General features: G+C 42.5%; 3 protein-coding genes and 2 non-coding genes across 5 annotated transcripts; 4 read left to right on the top strand and 1 right to left on the bottom strand.

Moving 5' to 3' along the window:
* Positions 1 to 280: 280 nt before the first annotated feature.
* On the bottom strand, positions 281 to 5,075 carry LOC127293344 (uncharacterized). The gene is made up of 2 exons (XM_051322934.2): positions 4,660 to 5,075; positions 281 to 582 (listed from the first exon to the last, which is right to left on the bottom strand). The coding sequence occupies exons 1-2, from the start codon at positions 4,971 to 4,973 to the stop codon at positions 573 to 575; spliced, it is 324 nt and encodes a 107-aa protein (XP_051178894.1). The 5' UTR covers positions 4,974 to 5,075; the 3' UTR covers positions 281 to 572.
* An 18-nt stretch (positions 5,076 to 5,093) lies between these two features.
* On the top strand, positions 5,094 to 12,777 carry LOC127293343 (uncharacterized). The gene is made up of 2 exons (XM_051322933.2): positions 5,094 to 5,365; positions 12,172 to 12,777. The coding sequence occupies exon 2, from the start codon at positions 12,191 to 12,193 to the stop codon at positions 12,533 to 12,535; it is 345 nt and encodes a 114-aa protein (XP_051178893.1). The 5' UTR covers positions 5,094 to 5,365; positions 12,172 to 12,190; the 3' UTR covers positions 12,536 to 12,777.
* LOC127297790 (small nucleolar RNA snoR104) lies at positions 10,956 to 11,068 on the top strand. The gene has a single exon (XR_007849478.1). It is a non-coding gene; the product is annotated as a small nucleolar RNA snoR104 (small nucleolar RNA).
* LOC127297791 (small nucleolar RNA snoR104) lies at positions 11,382 to 11,498 on the top strand. Its single transcript, XR_007849479.1, has one exon. It is a non-coding gene; the product is annotated as a small nucleolar RNA snoR104 (small nucleolar RNA).
* A 195-nt stretch (positions 12,778 to 12,972) lies between the features above and the next one.
* On the top strand, positions 12,973 to 18,994 carry LOC127293342 (lysine--tRNA ligase). Its single transcript, XM_051322932.2, has 16 exons — positions 12,973 to 13,155; positions 13,240 to 13,294; positions 13,537 to 13,605; positions 13,686 to 13,851; positions 13,935 to 14,028; positions 14,176 to 14,261; positions 14,862 to 14,977; positions 15,060 to 15,140; positions 16,236 to 16,361; positions 16,459 to 16,741; positions 17,002 to 17,098; positions 17,217 to 17,373; positions 18,067 to 18,210; positions 18,307 to 18,375; positions 18,475 to 18,618; positions 18,730 to 18,994. Exons 2-16 carry the CDS (start codon positions 13,271 to 13,273, stop codon positions 18,772 to 18,774), a joined length of 1,701 nt encoding a protein of 566 aa, XP_051178892.1. The 5' UTR covers positions 12,973 to 13,155; positions 13,240 to 13,270; the 3' UTR covers positions 18,775 to 18,994.
* Positions 18,995 to 20,757: the final 1,763 nt, after the last annotated feature.

Raw genomic sequence — 20,757 nt, 5'->3', positions numbered from 1 at the left:
GGTCTTCATGGACGTCCATCTGCAAAGCCGGCTCTTTTTGTGAACACTATACTAATGAATCACGATATGCCAAGTATGAAGATGCAAACAGGTTAAGTATATAATACGAGTAGATTACCAATAAGAGTATATCCATCATAAGTAATGATGGAAACTCTATGTTGGAGGATCTGCTCACGTCCAAAATTTATGAGCGAATGGAGTACATATATCATGGTGGAAACATTGCCGTCAGCATATGGCAGTCGCTCCATCAGCCAAACACGGCCTCAATTAATACACAGATTCAAAGAAACAAAGTACTAACTACTAAGTACCAAAAAATTTCTCAACAACTTATGATCCATAAGTCCATGATACAATACAGGAAAAGATTCTTGCCACGATGTTGAGTTATTAGCAAGCTGCTCTAAAACATATCCATAGTTGGACAACCATTGGTTCAATTACTAAATTCCAACTTGGAGATTGATTACATGTTCAACATGGAGCACCCATGAAGAATTGCTGCTAGTAACCTTCCTGTAGTACAATGAGTGTTGCTGAAAAATGCAGCGCACTCAGATATGCTCTCACTGACCCCTGCACAAAGCAAATACTCTTCAACAAATAGATAAAAAATGTGACTCATAAAACACAACTTACGCATTGTGCTCATTTCCCCTAAGACTTTCATGGAGCATAATGCCAGTAACAAACTATGTACAGGCCGACTTGCTGAATGAACTACATCATAATGCCAATGCAGAATGGGGACTCCATAAGTATGTACATTAGCGGCCTCGTTAAACTACATCACAAACTTACACAACTGAATTGTATCATCTGCGCAAAGTGCAAACATTATCACAAAAACAGAGCATGCTACGTACTTCAGTAAATACAATTAATTTCCATGCTGTTATAGTGCGTGCTAATCACACAAATGCTACGCTTTTACAGTGAGAAATTGTAGCCTGCTTACATAATCAACATCATCAACTTTCTATATCAGTAAATGCTAGCGGGTTTTGTCCATTACTCCTCATGCACAATGCAGTAGCATGTATCTGGAAGCAATACTAATTACGTTACATAGATATGGCACCCAGGAATCATGAGGCCAAAACATTTGGTCTAATATTACAAACATGACTACACACCGCATTATCTAATTATCTCAGACATGTGATCAAAACGCTGTAAAATGTCTCATAAATGCATGAAACATTAATAACCACGTAAAGCCGGCAACACAGTGTGGATACTCTAGAACCTATGTAATCACTCAACAGTAACTATAGGTGCAACCTAGATTTGAATCTTACGTTTCGGTTTGAGATTCTCCGCCAATTTAGTTCATCCAGGAACTTCCACAATTATATGTCGCACATTCTCTAAATGATCAGAGTTACTATCTCAAAGCAATCCTAGGAGTAGCAATTCAAATATTACACACCCATGACCCAACCGCTTTATTAGGAATCAATGCTGTTCATCATAGGAGATGATCAAGCTACATCTAAGCAGAAAGTTGGAGCATGTGCCTAGTTTAGCCTCGTCTGTTCAGTCAAGTGCAATTGATCTGAACTGGTTTTGAAGTACTTTCCAACACTCACCGTCAACTCAAATTAACCTCATTCGAGACAAAATTTGTCAGGGTTAGATTTTTATTTTGTTTAGCATACATTTTTTAAATGATAGCAAATGAAAAATAACAGTCCAGTAGAATATATGATATACTCCACATGAAACACGTAAGTTGTTACATGTTTTGCACAATCATATTCAGTATGCCCGTGTCATCAGAAAATGTAACACTTCATAATTCATGTTAGCTTACTTGACAGTTGACACAAGTTCATTAATCATGACTTCATTAGCATATAGAACATTCAACATTTGCATTGCAACACATGGCGATATGCATTTTACAGAGTTGATCTAGCCATTTCAGTTAAATTTCTGATGTTTATGCCATAGGCTAGCTCATCATTGATGCAAACACACACACAAAGGGAACTTCCATGGCGATATGCTCTCACTGACCACTGCGCAAAGCAAATACTCTTCAATAAATAGATTGAAAAATGCGACACATACAACAAGAATTACGCGCTGTGCTTATTTCCGCCTAAGGCTTTCATGGAGCATAATGACAGTAATGTCTTGACAACAAAATAGACCTCCTACAAAAATGGAACTATACTTTTTTTGTTCCTCCCATACAGAAAGAGAAATTGTAAAATGCAATTAATTTTCAGTAAGCTGTGGTGCGTGCTAATAACATAAATGCTATGCTTTTACAGGGTGGTGAGAAATTACGGCTTGCTTACATAATCAGCAGCATCAACTTTCTAACTCAGTAAATGCTAGAGGTTTAGTCCATTACTCCTCATGCGCAATGCAGTAGCATGTATCTGAAAGTAATACTAGGTTACATAGATATGGTGCCCAGGATCATGAGGCCAGAACATCTGGTGTCATAGCACGAACATAACAACATATATACAATATCACCGTGTTATCTGATTATCTCAGGCCTGTGATCACATCATCAGAATGCAATCAAATGGATCATAAACATTTCTTTGATGATGCATCAATTATTTATAACCACGTAAAGGCGGCAACACAGCACAACTACTCTTGAAACTATGTAATCACTCAATGGTAACCATAAGCAAACATATAATGTTATATTGCATCAGACTGGTTCTGTGTGTTACTATCCGTACAACCTAGGTTTGAATCTTTAGCGTTTCCGTTAGATTCGCCAACAATTTATTTCATCCAGTAACTTCCACAATTATATACCCCACGCCCTTTAAATGATCAGGGTTACAATCTCAAAGCAATACTAGGACTATAAATTCAAATATTACGCAACCATGACCCAACTGCTTTATTAGGAACCAAATTGTGTGCATCAGGAAAAAGTAGTGGATAATCAAGCTGCAGCTAAGCAGAAACTGAGCATGTGCTAGTTCAACCCGGTCTGTTCAGTCAATTGCAATTGATCTCAGGAATTGGTTCTGAAGTACTTTCTAACACTTGCCGTCAACTTAAATTAACCTCAGCCGAGACAAAATTGGTCAGGGTTAGATTTTTATTTTACCAGGATTTTAGTTTTTATTTTGTTTGGCATGCATTATTTAACATAATATTGAATGGCACAGTCCAGTAGAATATAGATTATACTACTCATGCAACTCACAAGTTGACATGTTTTGCACAATGATATTTGGTATGCTCATGTCATCAGAAAATATAACACTTCATAATTCACATTCGGTTACTTGACAATTGATACAGTTCATAAATCATCACATATATAGCATTCTACATTTGCATTGTAAGTTTGTAACACATAACGAGATACACTTTATAGAAATATAGTCAATCTAACCCTTTCAGTTGTATATCAGATGTTTATGTCATAGGCTCATCGTTGATGGAAACACACACAGAAAGGGGACTCCCATGGAGTTGCATATTAACAAGCACAACATCTGTGGAGTTATTTAATAATCAAGTAACACTGAACATGTAAATTAAACCAAACATTCAATGCTAATATGAAACTTTTTATTGTTAAAGTGACCAATCTATTATTCCCTTACTAGATTATAAGTTTGCGGATCATGGACCTTACATGTTCTCTGTTCCTGATATGTATCACGCTTCACAAACATCGGTCTTAGGAAGACTGAGGACTGTCAGCCTAGCTTGCTGTACCAGTAAGTAAAATCTTCAACGTGTGCAAAGACCCATAGCCTCTACGGTAGTTATCACATATCACATGATAATAATTTCCATTTGTACCTCAGGTTCCTACAACCTTGCAATCTTTCAACCATTGCAAAAATCGCCTAATTTCACAGAGGTTTGCAGCTAAAATCACACCAAACATTTCGCCGAGCAGTTAGAGGGAACCAACAATAGTCTCCTCCACCCTTCTTCAACGGCACTCAGATTAGGCTTGAGGCGGAGATGTTAGTGTGAAAAATGCTGCAGGACGAGCTAATCCACAAGATCACACTCGTCGGACCGACAATAGGCAGATGCAGGGATGCATGCACGTCCTTGGTGGATTCACCAGAACATATATGCAATTGCATAATTTTGGATGAGGTCACTAACTAGTTTGTCGACATTGATTAAAACGCGAACCAGATCAACTCAACAATCTTCCGTGAGAAGAACCAAAAATGCAATGATCGGTCAAATTAAGTGATCAGGGTACCAACATTTGCATCAATCTAATTCCTGAATTAATAATTATGTACACTCAGGTTATGCGGAGGTGGCCATACAATTGGGAAAACTCGTGCACGCAGTCCTGGCTGGCCTTCACCTCTGTCCCTGTGATGCATATGCATCCATTTGTATCTCAAGTTCCTACAGCCCTGTGATCTCTAACGTCTCATCGAACATGTACAGTCAGCAGCCTAACCTACATCGTTGATCTCAAAACTCGCCTAATTTCACAGAGACTTACAACTAAGATCGCCCCGCGCATTTCGTCGAGCACTTGGAGGGCACCAACAGGAGTCCCCCCTTGTCCCTCAGTACAACCCAGCAGAAAGTTCGATCAAACAAGGAAACCACGATAACTAGCAACCAGGACATCAATGGCGAACTAGAAGGCGAAAATGGTGGGAGGAGAATGGCACGGACCTGATCTTCTTGATGAGGATCTCGCGGAGCTTCTTGCCGAGCTCCTGGGAGCGGACGCGCGCCATGAGCGCCTTGTGGGCGAGCACGCGCTTCTCGGAGTTCTTGACGTGGTGCTCCGTCCGGCGCTTGATCAGCCGCTCGATGCCGCTCGACCGCATCTTGCGCTCCATCACCTGGAGCGCCCGCTCCAGGTTGCCGTCCCTCACCTGCACCATGATCCCCCGCGACGGCTGCACCTGCCCGTAGTGTCCCCTCCCCGTGGCGGCCGCCGCTGCCGGCCAGAGCCCCCGCGCCGCCCGTGCCAGCGCCTGCATCGCTCGCTTGTTTGGTCGCGCCGCCGCCGCAGCCGAACGAACAGTTTTGGTTGCGCCGCGTTATGTTGTGCTCGGAGCGTTTCCGTATGTTTTCAGTTGGACCCCTGCACTGTTTTGAAATCGCGTGTTGATTCTGTAGGGCAAATAAGTTCACTTCCTCTCCGGCCATCCCCCGCCGCCGCCATCAATCGAATAGGCGACGCCATCACTATCTCTCTCCCGTTCGTTCCCGTCTCTCTCCCATCTGACCAAGCCCATGCCCCGCGCCCCTCTCTCTCCCCTCTACACCGTTGCCCTGTCTTGGCCCCTCACCGCCCGCGACCACCCCTCCGTCCGTGAGCAACCCTAACTAGCGAGGCGGCAGCGGCGCATCCCGGGGCTCGCGTCTCGAGGTGAGTCTTCGGTCTTCCCCGCGTCTTACTCCCCTAAGCTAGAATGTATGTTCTTCGCATTGGTGAAGAATTGCCAGCGTACTCTAGGTAAAAGATGTACCCCTGCACTCTTTTTAGCATGGAGAAGATATTGGAGTTATCTTCTAGGGTTACCAAACGGGAGAACAAAATTCAATTCGAGGATGTATATTGAGGAACATGAAAAATGGCTAGCAATGGGGTTGTTTTTGGTCATTTTGTGAGATGTGGAATCACCAAATAGTTACAATCATAGCTGATATCCCTATTCAGAATTTGACCGAAATTTCGAGTTGCCCAGAAAAATCTGAAAAATCTATACCAATATAAAAAAGCACAGAGGGGGCAGAACCAACGAAACACGGCCATCAGATGGACATCTAACGCTCCAGATCTTCACCATCATTAGCGCTAAAACAGCCCAGGCTGACAACTCCCCAACGCTAATCACCCGGCCCTAATCCCTCGACAACGCCGCACGTCGCCCGCCGCCAGCCGCACGTCGCCCGCCGCCCGCCGCCCGTCGCCAGCCAGCGTCGCCCCTCAACTACAGCGCCGCCAGCGTCGTCCCTCACAAGCGCGGGCGCCGCCGCCGCTGCACAATCCCACGTCGCCCGTCGACCCAGCACCGCCGCCGCTGCACAATCCCACGTCGCCCGTCGCCCGTCGCCCGTCGCCCGTCGACCCAGCTCTGTCTGCCTCCACCCCTCAATTGATCCTGCCGCCGCCGTGCACGAGCCCGCCCGGCTTCTCTGCATCGCCTTCCGACATCACATCCCCTGCACTTCTGTCTTGCCGGCCGGCCGCCCCTTGGTCTCCTGGTCCACATCATCGACATCTCTGATTGTTGTTACCGTCGTGGATGACAGTTCTTCAGTTTCGTTAGTTTCAGTTCATCACCACGAGTTCTAACCCAAAGCAAATCGATCCTATTTCCTGTCACAAACCATCCATAATCCAGTTTGTTGTTTGCCTGACCACTGCCCAGCATACCCAATAACAATTCTTAGGAGAAACTAACGCCCCAGTTTCCCTGTCATTTTACAGTCTGTTGTTTTAGTTTCAGAACAGGCTCGTGTTTTCAGTTCCAGAATCTGGCACTCCATCCTCGAAGACACGCACCCACACTGCGCCAGAACAAACGCTGCATAACTGCAACGAATTGGACACTGCAAAATCAAGGTCTGTTTTCAGAATTCGTTGCCAACTACTTTCTGATGCTCTGATGCAATATTTCCCCTTCGTTCACTTGATCAAGAAAATGAAGTATTTTAGCAGCATGTTAATGTATAGCGTATCCTCTAAAGTTGCCTATCCACGAGCAACACAATCACTGTATCCGGCAATGCGTCTTTTTCATCTTTTTTTTTCTGTTGTTCTACATTCTAGATCAGTGGAATGCTCCAACATGCATTGATTCAGATTGTAGAAAGTTCAGTTTATTTTCGTGTTGTTTATTCATACTTCCATGTAATACAGGGAATCCTTTTATGTTTGCAACAAAGGCGTGAGTCAGCTTCATACCAGATCAAAATGTTCATCGTTAGTTTGGCACTGACATAGCAAGTATCATATGTTCTCATCTGCAGACTGCTTCACCTACAGCGCCGCACCGCCGACTTCCACGTCGCGAGGACGCCGCCGCCCGTCACCAGATCGACAGCCTGCTGCTACTCGACGCGGGCGACCATCCCTGCACTGGGAAGTTACCTGAAGTGTGTGCGTATTCAGAAACTACTTCCTAAAATATGTGTTGCAGATGCTCTAATTTGCAGTTAGTTTCATGGCTACAGTTACATAATGTTAGCACCCTCACAATATGGAGTTAGTTTGTCTGATTGATGCATATTTCTTGACAGTCTTCGATGATCTCACATGTTTAGTGAATTTCAACAATCAAAGCCTGCTTCATACACCAGCTATCAAAACAAATTTAGTGATTTTCTGTCCAGCATTATATTCAGCAATTATGTCCAGCGAAATATTGTGACCAATATTGCTCAGTTATAACATGTATAATATTTTTTGGGTCTTCTAACTTTACAGGGAAGAGGTAGTCTATAATATCAGTTACATTTACGAAAAGTGTAAGCCAAAACTACAAATGTCAGCGTCAAAGCGCACCCCTTTTCAAGACATCACCAACAGCCAGAATCTAGGTGATTAACAAGGACCGATGCTTTCAACTCGCTTGTTATTATTTGGACATATAGTAAATTGTGCCATGAATGCAGATTCTAAAGAGGCCAAAAGGCAAAGGAACCGAGATCTGTAGCAAAGCATGAGCATTTTGCTGAACCGGATTCTTAATGTGTACACTTCGAGGTAAGGAACTTGATGGTAGAATGACATCCGTCCTGCCAATTTTTGACGGTACCCTGGCCTGTGAAGATAATTATTGACACTTTGTTAAAAGTGACCATAATGTTTTTTTGTGATACAACCACAAAAAATCTGCATGCGTTTGCTAAAAAATCACGTTCAAAAATAGTATTATGCCTTCGCTCATAACTTGACAATAATGTTTCATATGCATGAGAACCCTAAAACTATTTATTTGCGCGATTGGTGTTAAATTATAATAGAATAACTTATGCTTCCCGTTACATTTAATGAATGTGTATTCGTTTCCTTCTAGGGATCATCCCATTACGTTTTTTGCTCCATATCAATTAGAGTGCCCTTCCATGATTATATGGATCTAATATTAATTGAGCATATTCTGATTGATTTTCTGTTGTGATAAAAATGGATGATATCCCACCCTTCCATTTTTAGTTGCATTTTCTGTTGGGTGTGATATCAATTACCTTTAATGATTGTGTATTTGTTTCCTTCTATAAATCATCGCATTCCTTATTGCTTCATATCAATTACAATGATCCTCACGTTGACTCAATCATAGTGATTTAATTTGCCATGCTGACTATATAATCCCCTCCATATGCAGCCAGAGCCAACACACAAGTCCTTTCCCTTACCTCATGGACCACTTGGCCGGTGTCTAGGTTTCTGACGCTGCCAAGCCGCCTCTTCGTCAACCCCGCTGGACGGCAAACTCGACTGCCAGGTTTGCTATCACTTGGTTTTGAACAACAAAGTATTAATAAGTAGTTCGAATTGGTAGATGGAATTATGTAGGTTTGCTAATCAGTATTTTGTTTTCATCTACATTGTTAGTATTGTATATATCTTTTTATAGATCAAATCATGATTTACTTAGTGGGAATATTATCTTTTCAAGCCGTTACAAATCATTACATCCATATAGCAATGGTCCTCATGCCCCCCTCTGGTGGTTCACATTTTTTTTCCAAACTACGTCTTTAATTTTCTGCCACACCATGATAAGGTTCATGTGTTTCCTAATTAACCATAGATACTTATGTTTACAGGAACAATATGTCCGAAGTGTTTGATCTCCCAAACGGAACTATCATTGGTATTCTTGTTTAATATAAATTTTATACATGATTACATATATTGATTGGCTGTCAAGTTTCATGTCTTCCACAAATCTTTACTATTGACGCTTACTAATTGTAAATCATTCTTAGATGTTTCCGGCGTCGTGACGTATGTCGGCCCAGCTGAGGCTGATTTTTTGTGCCCCTAGCGGCATGAGGGAGATAGCTATAGTTGATAGCGGACACAACACAATCTTCCTGCGTTTTTTTGGTGAGTCTGCTTATCTACTCGGCGATCAGCTGTTATCTGCAGAACAGAACAATGCAGTTGTTGTGGCCTCCAACATGGAGGTTGTTCATCAATCAAGTAAGCTAATTACTTATGTACTCAAATTTAAATATTAAATCCAGATATGTTGACTTTATTGATTATTTTTTTAGAGTCTCTTGATAACACCAGTGCCACCACTGTCACATTTGAGCCATGCGCAAAATGCTCTCAGTTTAATATTCTCGAAGGCAAGGATTATAAACACACCAAGTATTTACTAATATGTTTTCTATAGTGTCTAAATATTTCTTTTGTTATGTTTTAGGTGTTAGGCAACACGTCTGTGCTGAGACATCAATCCGGGAGCACGTGAAAAAATTGGTCTTATACAGAAGGGACATATATGAGGGTCAGATCGATGTCACTAAAGAACCTCCATCCAAGACATCAAAGCTTAATAATAGTGGATCTAATCGTTCCTCTGTGAAGGATCTATTTGGTTACATGACCCAGGGCGTAAAGAGATCGACTATGATGGATGAGCTAGATTAGCTCGAGAGTTCAAAATAATAATAAATAAAAAGTACAATGCTCTCCCTTCGTTTAGGGATGACCTGTTTAATACAGGCTTCAAGTATCATGTGTGCCTGAAACAATGTTTATTTTCCGTGGTTTGATGATTTTGTTACTTTGAAGTTGCAATTTTTTAATGCTATTATACTTCTCTGAATTGTTGATATATCTCATATATTACACGTACGAGGTGGCTATACTGAATTTTTCTTATATTTATCATACAACCTACTCATTTGCCTATTGTACGAAACTTTCTGAAATTTTGCATCTATGGACACATGTACCCAGTTTGTTGAAACTTACGCCTGCTTCATGTTCATAACTTCACATAGCACGGTTTAATCTTGCCTTCAGGTTTGCATGTATAAGACTGAATTTTGTTGTCTGGTAGTTGTTCTGAGAATGGACTGCATCTGGTACTTTGATGGATTTCCTTCCAATAAGGTATTACACGTGATGATATTTATCACCTAAGATTACACGTGCATTGCACGTGCACAATTACTAGTTAAATAAAAACAAAGCATATTCGTGCGAGTCTACTTTAAGTTTCAGCTCATTCTAAGTTACTCTTCAAAAAAAAAAGCTAGCATCTCATGTTTCTGTACATTAAAACTTTTGCCGAACTTTCAGAATGCCCAGAAAAATCTGAAAGAGTTACCTAAAATCAAACATATTCATGTGTGTATACTGTTCAAATTTAAACCAAGTCGAAGAGAAATGAGCTCAGCCCTGAGAGTGAGAGGGGAGATGAGAGAGTGATCCTACACCACTAGCATAAAGGGGCGTCCCCTTCTCTGGGTTGCATGATGCATCTGGTTACTAATTATTCCTGTGGAGAAACAGTTGATGCTTAATTTCTTGTGATGATTCTGTAAGGAGTGTTCAGTCTGGGATCAATCCTATCCTTGAACATCTCATTCACAAGGGCAGGCAAAGTAGGTCTCACATTCAATTTAGGGTTTTTCCTATCAAATATTTCCAGAAATTTGGGTAGCCCCTCAACCTCAAAGAAGTTTGAAATGTCCGGCTTATAAAACTTACAAGTGAAGGCCTAGTGTGTACTGTTCACTGCTCGGTTGTGCTTCTGAAACTTATTATCTTTCGCCATTCTCTTTTTTAAACTGCTTTGATTGAGCCAAATAGAAGGCATGAACTAGCAAATAGTGAGATAATTCATCTTTAACAAGTTTACAAAGCAATGTATACATGATATTGTGTGTAATGTGCTAGACCATATATTCTCTCTGTATTCTTTGAAGAAGTAGTTTGCAACCCGTTGCACATGCCCAACTGTTTATGGTATGGAAGAAAAGAAAGGTAGCATTTAAAAGATAAGATGCTTACCTGATACAATCTTCCTGAACGTATCATTTCCTGCTTGTGGTAGTGTTAGCAAGTTCTGGAAGTCTGAAATGATAAGACAGCTGCATCATTATTTGTGTTTACATAAGTGGATTTAGTGCTGCCTCCAGTCATGTTTTCTTGAGAAGAACACTCCTTGTTTGTTTTCTTGCGTAGAGCAGTTCTTGTTTATTTTATTGTGATCTTGTCATGGATTGTTGTATTTGTGATGGCAGTGCAACATGTTTTACCTTTAATTGAGTGACTTCTGGTGTTCAATGTCTTGTTGGAAGTTTGAGTTTATACTCTCTTTTAGCTATCAATCCCTGTAGAAGAAAGATACTTAGCAATTTCCAACACTTTGGCCGCGATCAACTATTTATGCCGCGGAAGAAAAGAATGGTGGCATTTAAAGAACAACATGTCTACCTGATACAATCTTCCTAGAGTAAATTTGTCATTTCCTGCTTGTGGTATCATAGGAAGTTCTGCAAGCCTCAAACGGCAAAACAACCATGCTGGATTTGTTTTGTTATTCCCTACAAAGTTGCTTGACCATCCTAATAATTCTTTTGTCTATGTATAGTAGTAGCATTTTCACCTTCGCTATTAGTTCCTTAGGGTCAGTCGTTGGAGTATGTTAATTTGGTTAAACGATCTGTGTTAAGGTCTGAATAAAGCCTTAGGAGAAAAAGGCTGAATGTGTGACCACCTATTGTGTTGTGGGCGCTTAACACATAGTATTGTACTTTGTGTCTGTGTATTATCTACTCACACAGCAGTAACCTAAATGCTGCATACTAAAAACTCTTGAGTTTCAGCAGTAATGTTTTTAATTGATTACTATTTACTGGATACTTTGTCTATGTGTATTATGTATTTCACATACCAGTAACCTAAATGCTACATACTAAAAATTGTTGTTTCACATTGGTAATATTTTGAATCGATTACTATTTTGCTGGATCACTTTGTGAATATTAAACTAATGGTAATAACTTCTCGACTGTGAATATCAAACTATGATGATTCGACTTATGACAACCATCGAACGTGGATACATGCATGTGTATGCGGACATAAAGCTATATTTGTTATGTACTCAAATGTCCTTGTCCATTTGTGCAGTTTTCAGAAACACCGGATATGATCTTGGCTAATTATCTTTTCCTATTTCTTCGCTTGCACAGATCAGCTTAGGTAGCCAATATGGTTATCCCTCCACCAGCTAGGGCACCTGCAATCACTAAGTTCCTAAAGCCTTATGTTCTGAAGATGTATTTCACAAACAACTTTGTGAGTGCCCAGGTCATCCACACACCATCAGCGACCGTAGCATGTGCGGCGAGCTCACAGGAGAAGATCCTCCGGCCAAGCATGGAGTCGACGCGGGACGTCGCGGCGGCGGCGAAGATCGGGAAGCTGCTTGGCGAGCGCCTGCTGTTCAGTGGCATCCCCGCGGTGTCTGTCTCCATGTCAAGAGAGCAGACGTACCATGGCAAGGTCAAGGCTGTCATGGATTCCCTTGCAGCTGCTGGTGTGAAGCTATTGTGAATGATGGTAGTAGCTGATTTTTACCAGCTTTTTTAGTTGTGCCATGTGGTGCTGTTCTTGAAGTGTAGTGCAAATAAATAGTGGCAGGCTATGATGTTTTCAGTTCAGTTTAGCTTCCCTGGTCTTGATTTCCACGTCTGGCATCTGTACGGGTCCCATGCATCAGAAATAATATAGCCCTGTCCAGAACTGCTGGAAGTTTCCTGGATCCTGCTGTAATGAAATCCCTATGTTGGTAATAATTACTGAAGTGTCCAAAGAAAAATAATGTTACTTGAGAACCACGTTGTTGGCTTTCTAAGTTTATAATGACAAGACCATAATGTTACTTGAGAACCATGGTGTGGTGAAGTCTCGCATGCCAAATATAATATGAGACCCTGAAACTTGACAGCCACGGAATAACATAACATGTACCCTTCCACTAATGAGAAAAGGATATTGAAAAGCAGCAGTCAGTCCAACGCAGGTCAAACTTCCTCTGTCTCGTGATCTATCCGCTTCCACTTGCCTTGGCTCCTATATAAACCGCAGGATTGGTGTTGAGGAAGTCGCAGAGGATCACTGGCGGTTCGATCAGAGGCTGCGTACATCTTACAGGTGTATCCAGCGCGTTCAGAGTGAGTGGTGGTCCTGTTCTTCTCATGAATGGTGTTCTTGTTCTTGTTTTGGACATGCTTCTTTCTAATTTGGTGTTGGTGCAGGAGCTGAAACACAGAGGAGAGAAGCAAATAGATGGAACAGGAAAGGGACAATATGGTATGTTAATCAACTTCTGCACTTCTCCTTTCCCTTGTTTGTCTAGGCGTTTTGGTGTTTATCGGTTTGATTCGCATTGATATCTAACCCCACCCCACCCCACCCCTCCCATTTTCTTGCCTGAAATTATTAGGGCCAGGCAAACTAAATTCCACTTTGGCTGTTTCATGATCTTCGTCCTGTCAATTTTATCTTTTATTTGTTGCTAATTGGTTGGTCACATCTGGTATTTATCTTCTCAGGATCTAGTTGAGGGTGACATGCAGGCACAAAACGTCCCTGCAAGGGATGGAGATGATACTGATCCCACTGTCAGTTCTCCAAACCATCAGCAGTAAGAATATGTATCCTTTTGGATACAGCTGGTTGCTGATGTTCTTTCTTGCTGCAGCAATACTATGAAAATAGGCTGAAGATGCTTGGTGCCCTTAGAAGCACAGGCATCGACCCCTATCCACACAAGTTCGATGCCGGGATCTCCATTTCAGACTATGTAGCCAAGTACGACAGCTTGGGTGCTGGTGAACATTTGCTAACTGTTACTGAGAGCTTGGCTGGTATTGTATCTACCTAAAAGTAACTGTAGTTAGCACTGCTTGAGGTTTCCTTCTTTCTGAAATGATTTGCGTGTGCGTGCAAGGGAGGGTCATGAGCAAGAGAGCTGCCTCATCCAAACTCTTCTTTTATGATCTTTATGGCGATGGAGTGAAGGTTCAAGTTATGGCTGGCGCCAGGTATCAGCTGCACTGGTTGGATCAAGATAGTAAAATTGACATATATCTGCACTTCTTTTTTTCCGTTATAGTAGCTTTGTCCTTATAATTTTGTCTTGCATTACCAAATTACATGAAGTGATCGCTAGTTTCTTCTCGCTCTTTTAGCTGCTCAGAGGTGGGTGAAACAGAATTCTCTGAATATCACAGCGTTGTGAAGCGGGGGGATGTTGTTGGTGTAATTGGATACCCAGGTTAGCAATCTTGTGTACTCATCAAACTTAGCAGTTCCTAAATCAGGAATATATCTTTTGTCTATCTGAAGTCTAAACAATGTTATAGAAGTCTATGAAATTTATAAATATCTTAGGTTTTATTTTGGAAGCAATGTCATAGGGATATATCAAACGATTTAACTCCTCAACGTTGCAGAGAACTTTTTTATTTTCAGAGAAAAAAGAAAACTGATTACCTTCAAAATAATATTTGCACTACTACTGTAACTTCTATGGAAAAAAATGATGTGGATCGAGTGTGTTGCCAAGCTGCAAGCTGGCAATTATGAAAAGTTTGGAAATCTTTCAGCTCTTTCTTCTAGACTTTCTTAGTATTGTGGTAAATAAAAACACGGTCTGGTGAATGTGTTGTAATTGACAGAGTACAGAAATGCTTGGGATCCCAATCATAGCTCCTGTTTGATACATTAAGCTTGTTTTGCATCAATAAGATATATTTTGTTCTGTCAAACTCTAGTTGATGTCTATGATTGACAAATATTACCGCAAACTTGATAGGATGCTTGTTCTTTCAGCTATTTTTCCTGACATAATAACACTATTTTACATGCATATCAGGAAGGAGTAGCAGGGGTGAACTTAGCATATTTGTTACAGACTTGAAATTGCTCTCCCCATGCCTCCATATGTTACCCAACCAAAGAACTGGGCGTTGTACTTCTGTTGTTGGGAAGGTGAGATGGACCTATACAACTGTAAAATCAATGAATTATACCCTTTCAATAAAACATCCGAAGATGTTGTATTGTTTTTCAGACAACAAGAGCAAGGGCAGCTGCTGATTGTTGGGTTCCAGGAATAGGAAGGAATATTGAAGCTTATGTTCTAAAGGATCAGGTTAGTGTTTCCATGATCCCCGACTGCCCAACCGTGGACTCAGTTGAGATTAGAACTTAATAGTGTGTTTGAACCACTCAATTGATGCAGAGGCTGGGGACATCCCCCTTATCGAAAAAATGTGTTTGAACCACTTTATCTATGTTGAAAAGTTACCTCGCACGATCATTACGAACCGGTACGCGCAGCCATACAACCAGGAGGCAGCGGAAAAGCCACAAAACCCATCTAGGGTTCCGTCCTCCTCGCCGGTGATACCGCTGGTCCGCTCTGCCTCCGTTGGCCTTGGGGCCTTGGAGGTCTGGCGGACCACGGTCCCTCGCCGGCGGGGAGTTTCCGTTCTTAATTTAGTTTGCTTTTTAGTCTCTTTTTTGGGATGGTGAGGCTGCGGCTACATCCTGAAGTCAGAATAAGGTCCTCCCCGCCCTATCCTCGCTCCGGTAGTGCATCTAGCGCTGACGGAGGACGCGTGGAGTTGTGTGCCCGTCGGATCTCCTGGGATCTGGTCGGTTTTCGTGTTTGGTGGTGTGGTTTCATGTTAGTCTCTTCCGATCTACGATTGTCATCATTGTCGATGGTTGCTACTCTGGTGCGCTGGTTCTTTGGGACCTTAGCATGATGACTCCCCGTCTGTCTACTACAACAAGCTCTACTACGATAAGCTATGCCTGACTCCGGCGATGGAGGGGCGAGGACAGCGGCGCGCCTTCGGCTCGTGCTAGTGTTTGTAGTCATCACTAGGTGGTCCGAGTACCAATTTGTAATTTTCTTTACTTTTTGGGCTATTTGTACTACTTTTGATGGTTATTAATAGATCGGTGAATTTCTTGCAAAAAAAAATCTATGTTGAAAAGTTGATATAGTAGGCCCACAATGCTTTAATAGGTGGAAGTTGTAAATTATTTTATATCATCAATTCCCAGGATGCATATAGTGCTTCAGTTTTCTTGTTCTTGTGATGCCGTTTCTGAAATTTGTTTGAACAGTTTGCATTTTGCCACTCAAGAATTTATGTATCACTTATAAAAAATGTCGACCATTTTTAAATGCTCACTCATAATTTCATAGTTCCAACGATTTATCATCTATTTCTAGGAGACTCGTTACCGCCAGAGATATCTTGACCTCATGGTGAACCATCAAGTGCGACATATCTTCAGAACACGATCTAGGGTCATTTCCTTCATCAGAAAGTTCCTTGATGAACGCAATTTTTTGGAGGTGGGCTTTGAACTACTATGAATACCAAGGACTTGTTTAGAAAAAAATCATTCTTTTATTTGGTTATAAATGGTTTCTGATCTTTGCCATTGTCCAGGTTGAGACTCCAATGATGAACCTGATTCCTGGGGGAGCATCTGCAAGACCTTTTGTTACACATCACAATGACCTAAACATGGATCTATACATGAGAATTGCTCCTGAACTCCATCTGAAGCAGTTGGTCATTGGTGGCTTGGACCGTGTTTATGAGATAGGAAAGGCATTCAGGAATGAAGGGATTGATTTAACTCATAATCCTGAATTTACGACATGTGAATTTTATATGGCTTATGCAGACTACAATGACCTGATGGACCTTACGGAAACCATGTTGTCCAGTAAGTACTTATTTGAGCGGTGCATAATTTTATCTCATGTTTATAAGCCAGACAGACCACACCGAATGTTAGGTACTGCACTTATGCCTATCAAGTACTTTGCATTCTACCTGAGTAATCCATGGACCACTTTGATCAGATTTTTTTTTATTTGATTGCACACATGGGCCAAAGAAACTGTATCATGAAATATTTGTGAAGCTCTTACTTGCAGCTTTTATGAAATGTATGGTTTATCTAACATTTAGCAATTATGACAGGTATGGTGAGGGAGCTGACAGGCAGTACTAAGATAAAGTACCATGCTAATGGAGCTGATAATCCTCCCATAGAGATTGATTTCACACCTCCTTACAGGTACTTGATATAGTTGCTCCACAGGATGACTGCACCTGTAAGATACTATGAAATATGATTTGATATTGTCTGTGTTATTCGCTGACATTTGTTCTCTCATACTTCTTTGTTAATATAGAAGGATAGACATGATGCAGGAGCTGAAATCTGTTGCTGGGCTTGACATTCCAGTAGATTTATCAAGCGATGAGGCTAACAAATATCTCGCAGCAACCTGTGCAAAGTATGGAGTCAAATGCTCGCCACCTCAAACAACAGCGCGGTTGCTTGACAAGGTTTTCATTCCAATGTCTCGAACGACAGCCTTTTTTTATTAGAAACTAGTGTCAGTTTTACATTGTTCTTGAGTTCTGACTACAGCATAGTGCCGCGGTCTATTTAGTTCATATTTCTCAGTGTTTTTGTTTCTACAAGATAAATATCTTGAGGATGTAGCTTAATTTCACAGAAACAAAAATTGGCATATTTTCCTATTGGTGAACCCGGGTGCACGTGCACCCCATTATGAAAATTTTCAAAAAATGCTATTTCAAAGTTTCAGAAAAATTTGAAAAATGCATCCATGTATATCCTATGTTGACACTTATTTGTGTAGATTTTTCCATAAAAAAAACGACCATGTGTGACCTACACATAAATGTGAAAATGAAATTCCCTGTTTTCGTGAACAGTACACAACCAATCATTAGTGTCATTTGGATATTTTATCATTTTCGTGTAGGCCACATACAATCGTATATTTCCGTGAAAACTTACATATATCAACATAATATGTACATGAAAAAAATTATTTAATTTTATTGATATTTTCAAATAGCATTTTTCTAATAATGGAAAAAGCGGGTGCAGGTACACCCATGTTCATCCTGGTATTTTCCTATTGTGCAACTTATAATTTGTCTAGTCACTGGTATTTATTCAGCTAACATTGCATAATGTGTATTAAGTATACAAGTTTGTTCTATCAGATCGTTGGGCATTTTCTGGAGGCCACATGTGTGAACCCAACTTTTATCATCAACTATCCGGAGATAATGAGCCCGCTGGCTAAATGGCACAGGTCTCGGTCAGGACTCACAGAAAGGTTTGAGTTATTCATCAACAAACATGAGGTATATTCTGCTATTCCACTAAAGGATGCATCAATTATGCACATTTCCCTGTAATCTGTAAAACGTAATTTGGCGTTTTTCGTCGTAACCTGATAGGTGTGCAATGCCTACACTGAGTTGAACGATCCATCGGTGCAAAGACAGCGATTTCAAGAGCAGCTGATGGTATGTAACAAGAAACCAAAATTTTGCTTACACTGCAAATTTTACATTTCTGCAGCTACATTCTCTGAAAACCTGCCTGCCATCCTGTGAAACTCCCAGAACCGGCAATTGGGCGACGATGAGGCGATGGCCCTCGATGAAGCGTTCTGCACCGCGCTTGAGTATGGTTTGCCACCGACGGGTGGTTGGGGTTCTGGGATCGATCGCATCGCAATGCTGCTAACAGACTCGCAGAACATAAAGGTTTGTGTATCTGCCCCTCTTTATATTTGTGTTTATAGAATGCAACATTTCTCTCTCGGTGATCTCCGGCTCTCTGAAGCTATATCCTGCACTTGCCTTGTGAAATTTCAGGAGGTTCTTCTGTTCCCACCAATGAAGCCCCATCTGCCTGGGTAGTACTCCAGCCGCCGTAATCAGGAAGAACTGCTCCACTAAATAACAGGAACCGAATGAAAAAGTTCGCCACATAACATGTATTCCTTAGAAGAAACAAATAGAATATTCTGGTCAGAAATGTTGTAATATTCTTTTCGTTGTAGTTTTCTCAGTTGGTATAATCGGAATTGTTTTAGATTTAATACATGCAACAACAAACAATGTCAACCATCTTTATTCTTCTCCCTTTTCCCACCCGTTATTATAAAAAAGTTCTTACCAAATTTTTGGGAATGTGTTCTTTTTTCTTCAAAAATAACTCTTAAATAGATGGTACCAAGTACAGAAAAAGGAGTTTCAGAGCAGGCAAGAATGGAAGACTTGTCCAAGCGTTTTGTTCTTGTTTAGTTCCAACAGCAGCGTGGGCCCACGACTGATTAGAAACGTTTCGCTCGGCCCCCACTGAGAGGAGCTTGCCAGCAAAGCCCGCGCGCGGCTGCCAAGGACCGCGACGGCGGGAACCTCGCTGCTCCCACTCGTCGGGTAGAGCTCTAGCATGGAGGCGGCGGCCTCGGGTGGTGTGGGCGGCGCCGCCGGAGGCAGGGGCGTTCGCTGGTGCTGAGGGCCGTCCCCCTCGTTCGCGTGGGTGGAGTGGGGGCGGAAGCTGCTGGTCGTGTGGTGGAGGCAGCCCCGGCCTCTTCCTCAGATCTGAGGATGGTGGCTCCTCTCTGCGGTTTTCCTGCCCCGATGTTGCTCGATCTCGACGGTCTCGCTGGTGCTTGAGCCTTGGTGGTGGTGGGGATGGGGGCTCTGACCGGGAGAAACCCTTGACCAGTGGTGGTGGTCACAACGTCGACGCCGCGGTGTGCCGTTCCCCTTCTTGGAGGCGACGTTGAGGTATATCTTCCTCCCCTCACACTCTCTTCCTCCCGGGTGAAAACTCAAATCCCTTGGATTGGGCGGCGGCGGCGTGTTGGCGTCGTTTTTCCTCGTTGGAGGCGTCGCTTTGGGACGGAGTGGTGGTAGTGGTGGAGCAGCGCGGTGCGCGGGGCTGCTGGTGGCGGCGTTTCTGTTAAGGCGACTCGGCGTCGTGTTCGGTCGGCGTCTTCGACCTGGTGTACTCTTTGTCCATGCGTGGTCCATGTCCGCCGGTGGTGCTGCGCCCTCGAGCCTGGGCGAGAGGGGATAGGGATCGCCTCTTTGGCGGCGGGGCCTTGTTGGCGTGAGGCAGAGGCTTGAGGCCGTGCCTTTCATGGTGACACTGTTGCCATTCCCCCTGCCGTATATTCTTTCATCAATCTCAGTCTAAAGTTTGCATCTTGATGTGTGGTTAGTGTGGCGGGCGATGATGGTCCGTGGTCTCGCTTGGTGGGGTGTTCTCCCTGGGCAAGCTATCATGTGTGCCTTTCGTGCTCTTTGGGGAGTTTCTTTGCCTCGCGATGGTGCGGCGCCCTTCGATCCTGGGCGAGAAGGTAGGGGCCTTCTTCGGAGGTGTAGGCGGATGTCTCTGCAGAGACAACAAGCCAGGTGGTGACGAAGGTTGGATCATTCTCCGATGGTGATCTCTCGGCAAGTCTTCTCCAAGGCTCTGATCATGCGGACGGATGAGGGCCCCGTCCTTCAAGATGTGTTTCTTGTAATCTTTTTCTTGTTGTGTGCATTACCTGTAAGCTGAACTCTCAGCATTGTTGTACTCTGCCGTATGTGGCTTTATTAAGTTAAAGTTGGGTCTAAGGATCTTACCTCTAAAAGTTCCAACAGCAAGGGCATAAGGGCATTGTTGTACTCTGTGAGAGTATTCGGGCCTTTTTTGTTGCCAACAATGCCTTTTCTCGCATGCGTGGAGACAAAAAAGGTGTGTTTGGTTGCCCACGGGAGAAAGATTCCCTACATCGCACGAACTTTAAAGCACCCGAAAAGGTTGTATGCGGAGGAACGCTCGATTCGGCCGTTTCTAGAGATGCAGCCTCGTCTCGCGCTCGCTGGAGCTAAACTGCGCCCCGC

Source organism: Lolium perenne, chromosome 4 (genome assembly GCF_019359855.2).
Source record: "Lolium perenne isolate Kyuss_39 chromosome 4, Kyuss_2.0, whole genome shotgun sequence".
Classification (NCBI taxonomy): Eukaryota; Viridiplantae; Streptophyta; class Magnoliopsida; order Poales; family Poaceae; genus Lolium; species Lolium perenne.
This window is presented reverse-complemented; position numbering and strand designations above follow the sequence as displayed.

Excerpts from the sequence above, each read along its gene's own strand:
- LOC127293343 (XM_051322933.2), top strand. The coding sequence starts at position 12,191 with ATGGTTATCCCTCCACCAGCTAGGGCACCTGCAATCACTAAGTTCCTA.
- LOC127293344 (XM_051322934.2), bottom strand. The coding sequence starts at position 4,973 with ATGCAGGCGCTGGCACGGGCGGCGCGGGGGCTCTGGCCGGCAGCGGCG.
- LOC127293342 (XM_051322932.2), top strand. The coding sequence starts at position 13,271 with ATGGAACAGGAAAGGGACAATATG. Across the intron at positions 18,376-18,474 it reads GATTTCAAGAGCAGCTGATG|AACCGGCAATTGGGCGACGA; the intron begins GTATGTAACAAG and ends TGAAACTCCCAG. Across the intron at positions 18,619-18,729 it reads CAGACTCGCAGAACATAAAG|GAGGTTCTTCTGTTCCCACC; the intron begins GTTTGTGTATCT and ends GTGAAATTTCAG.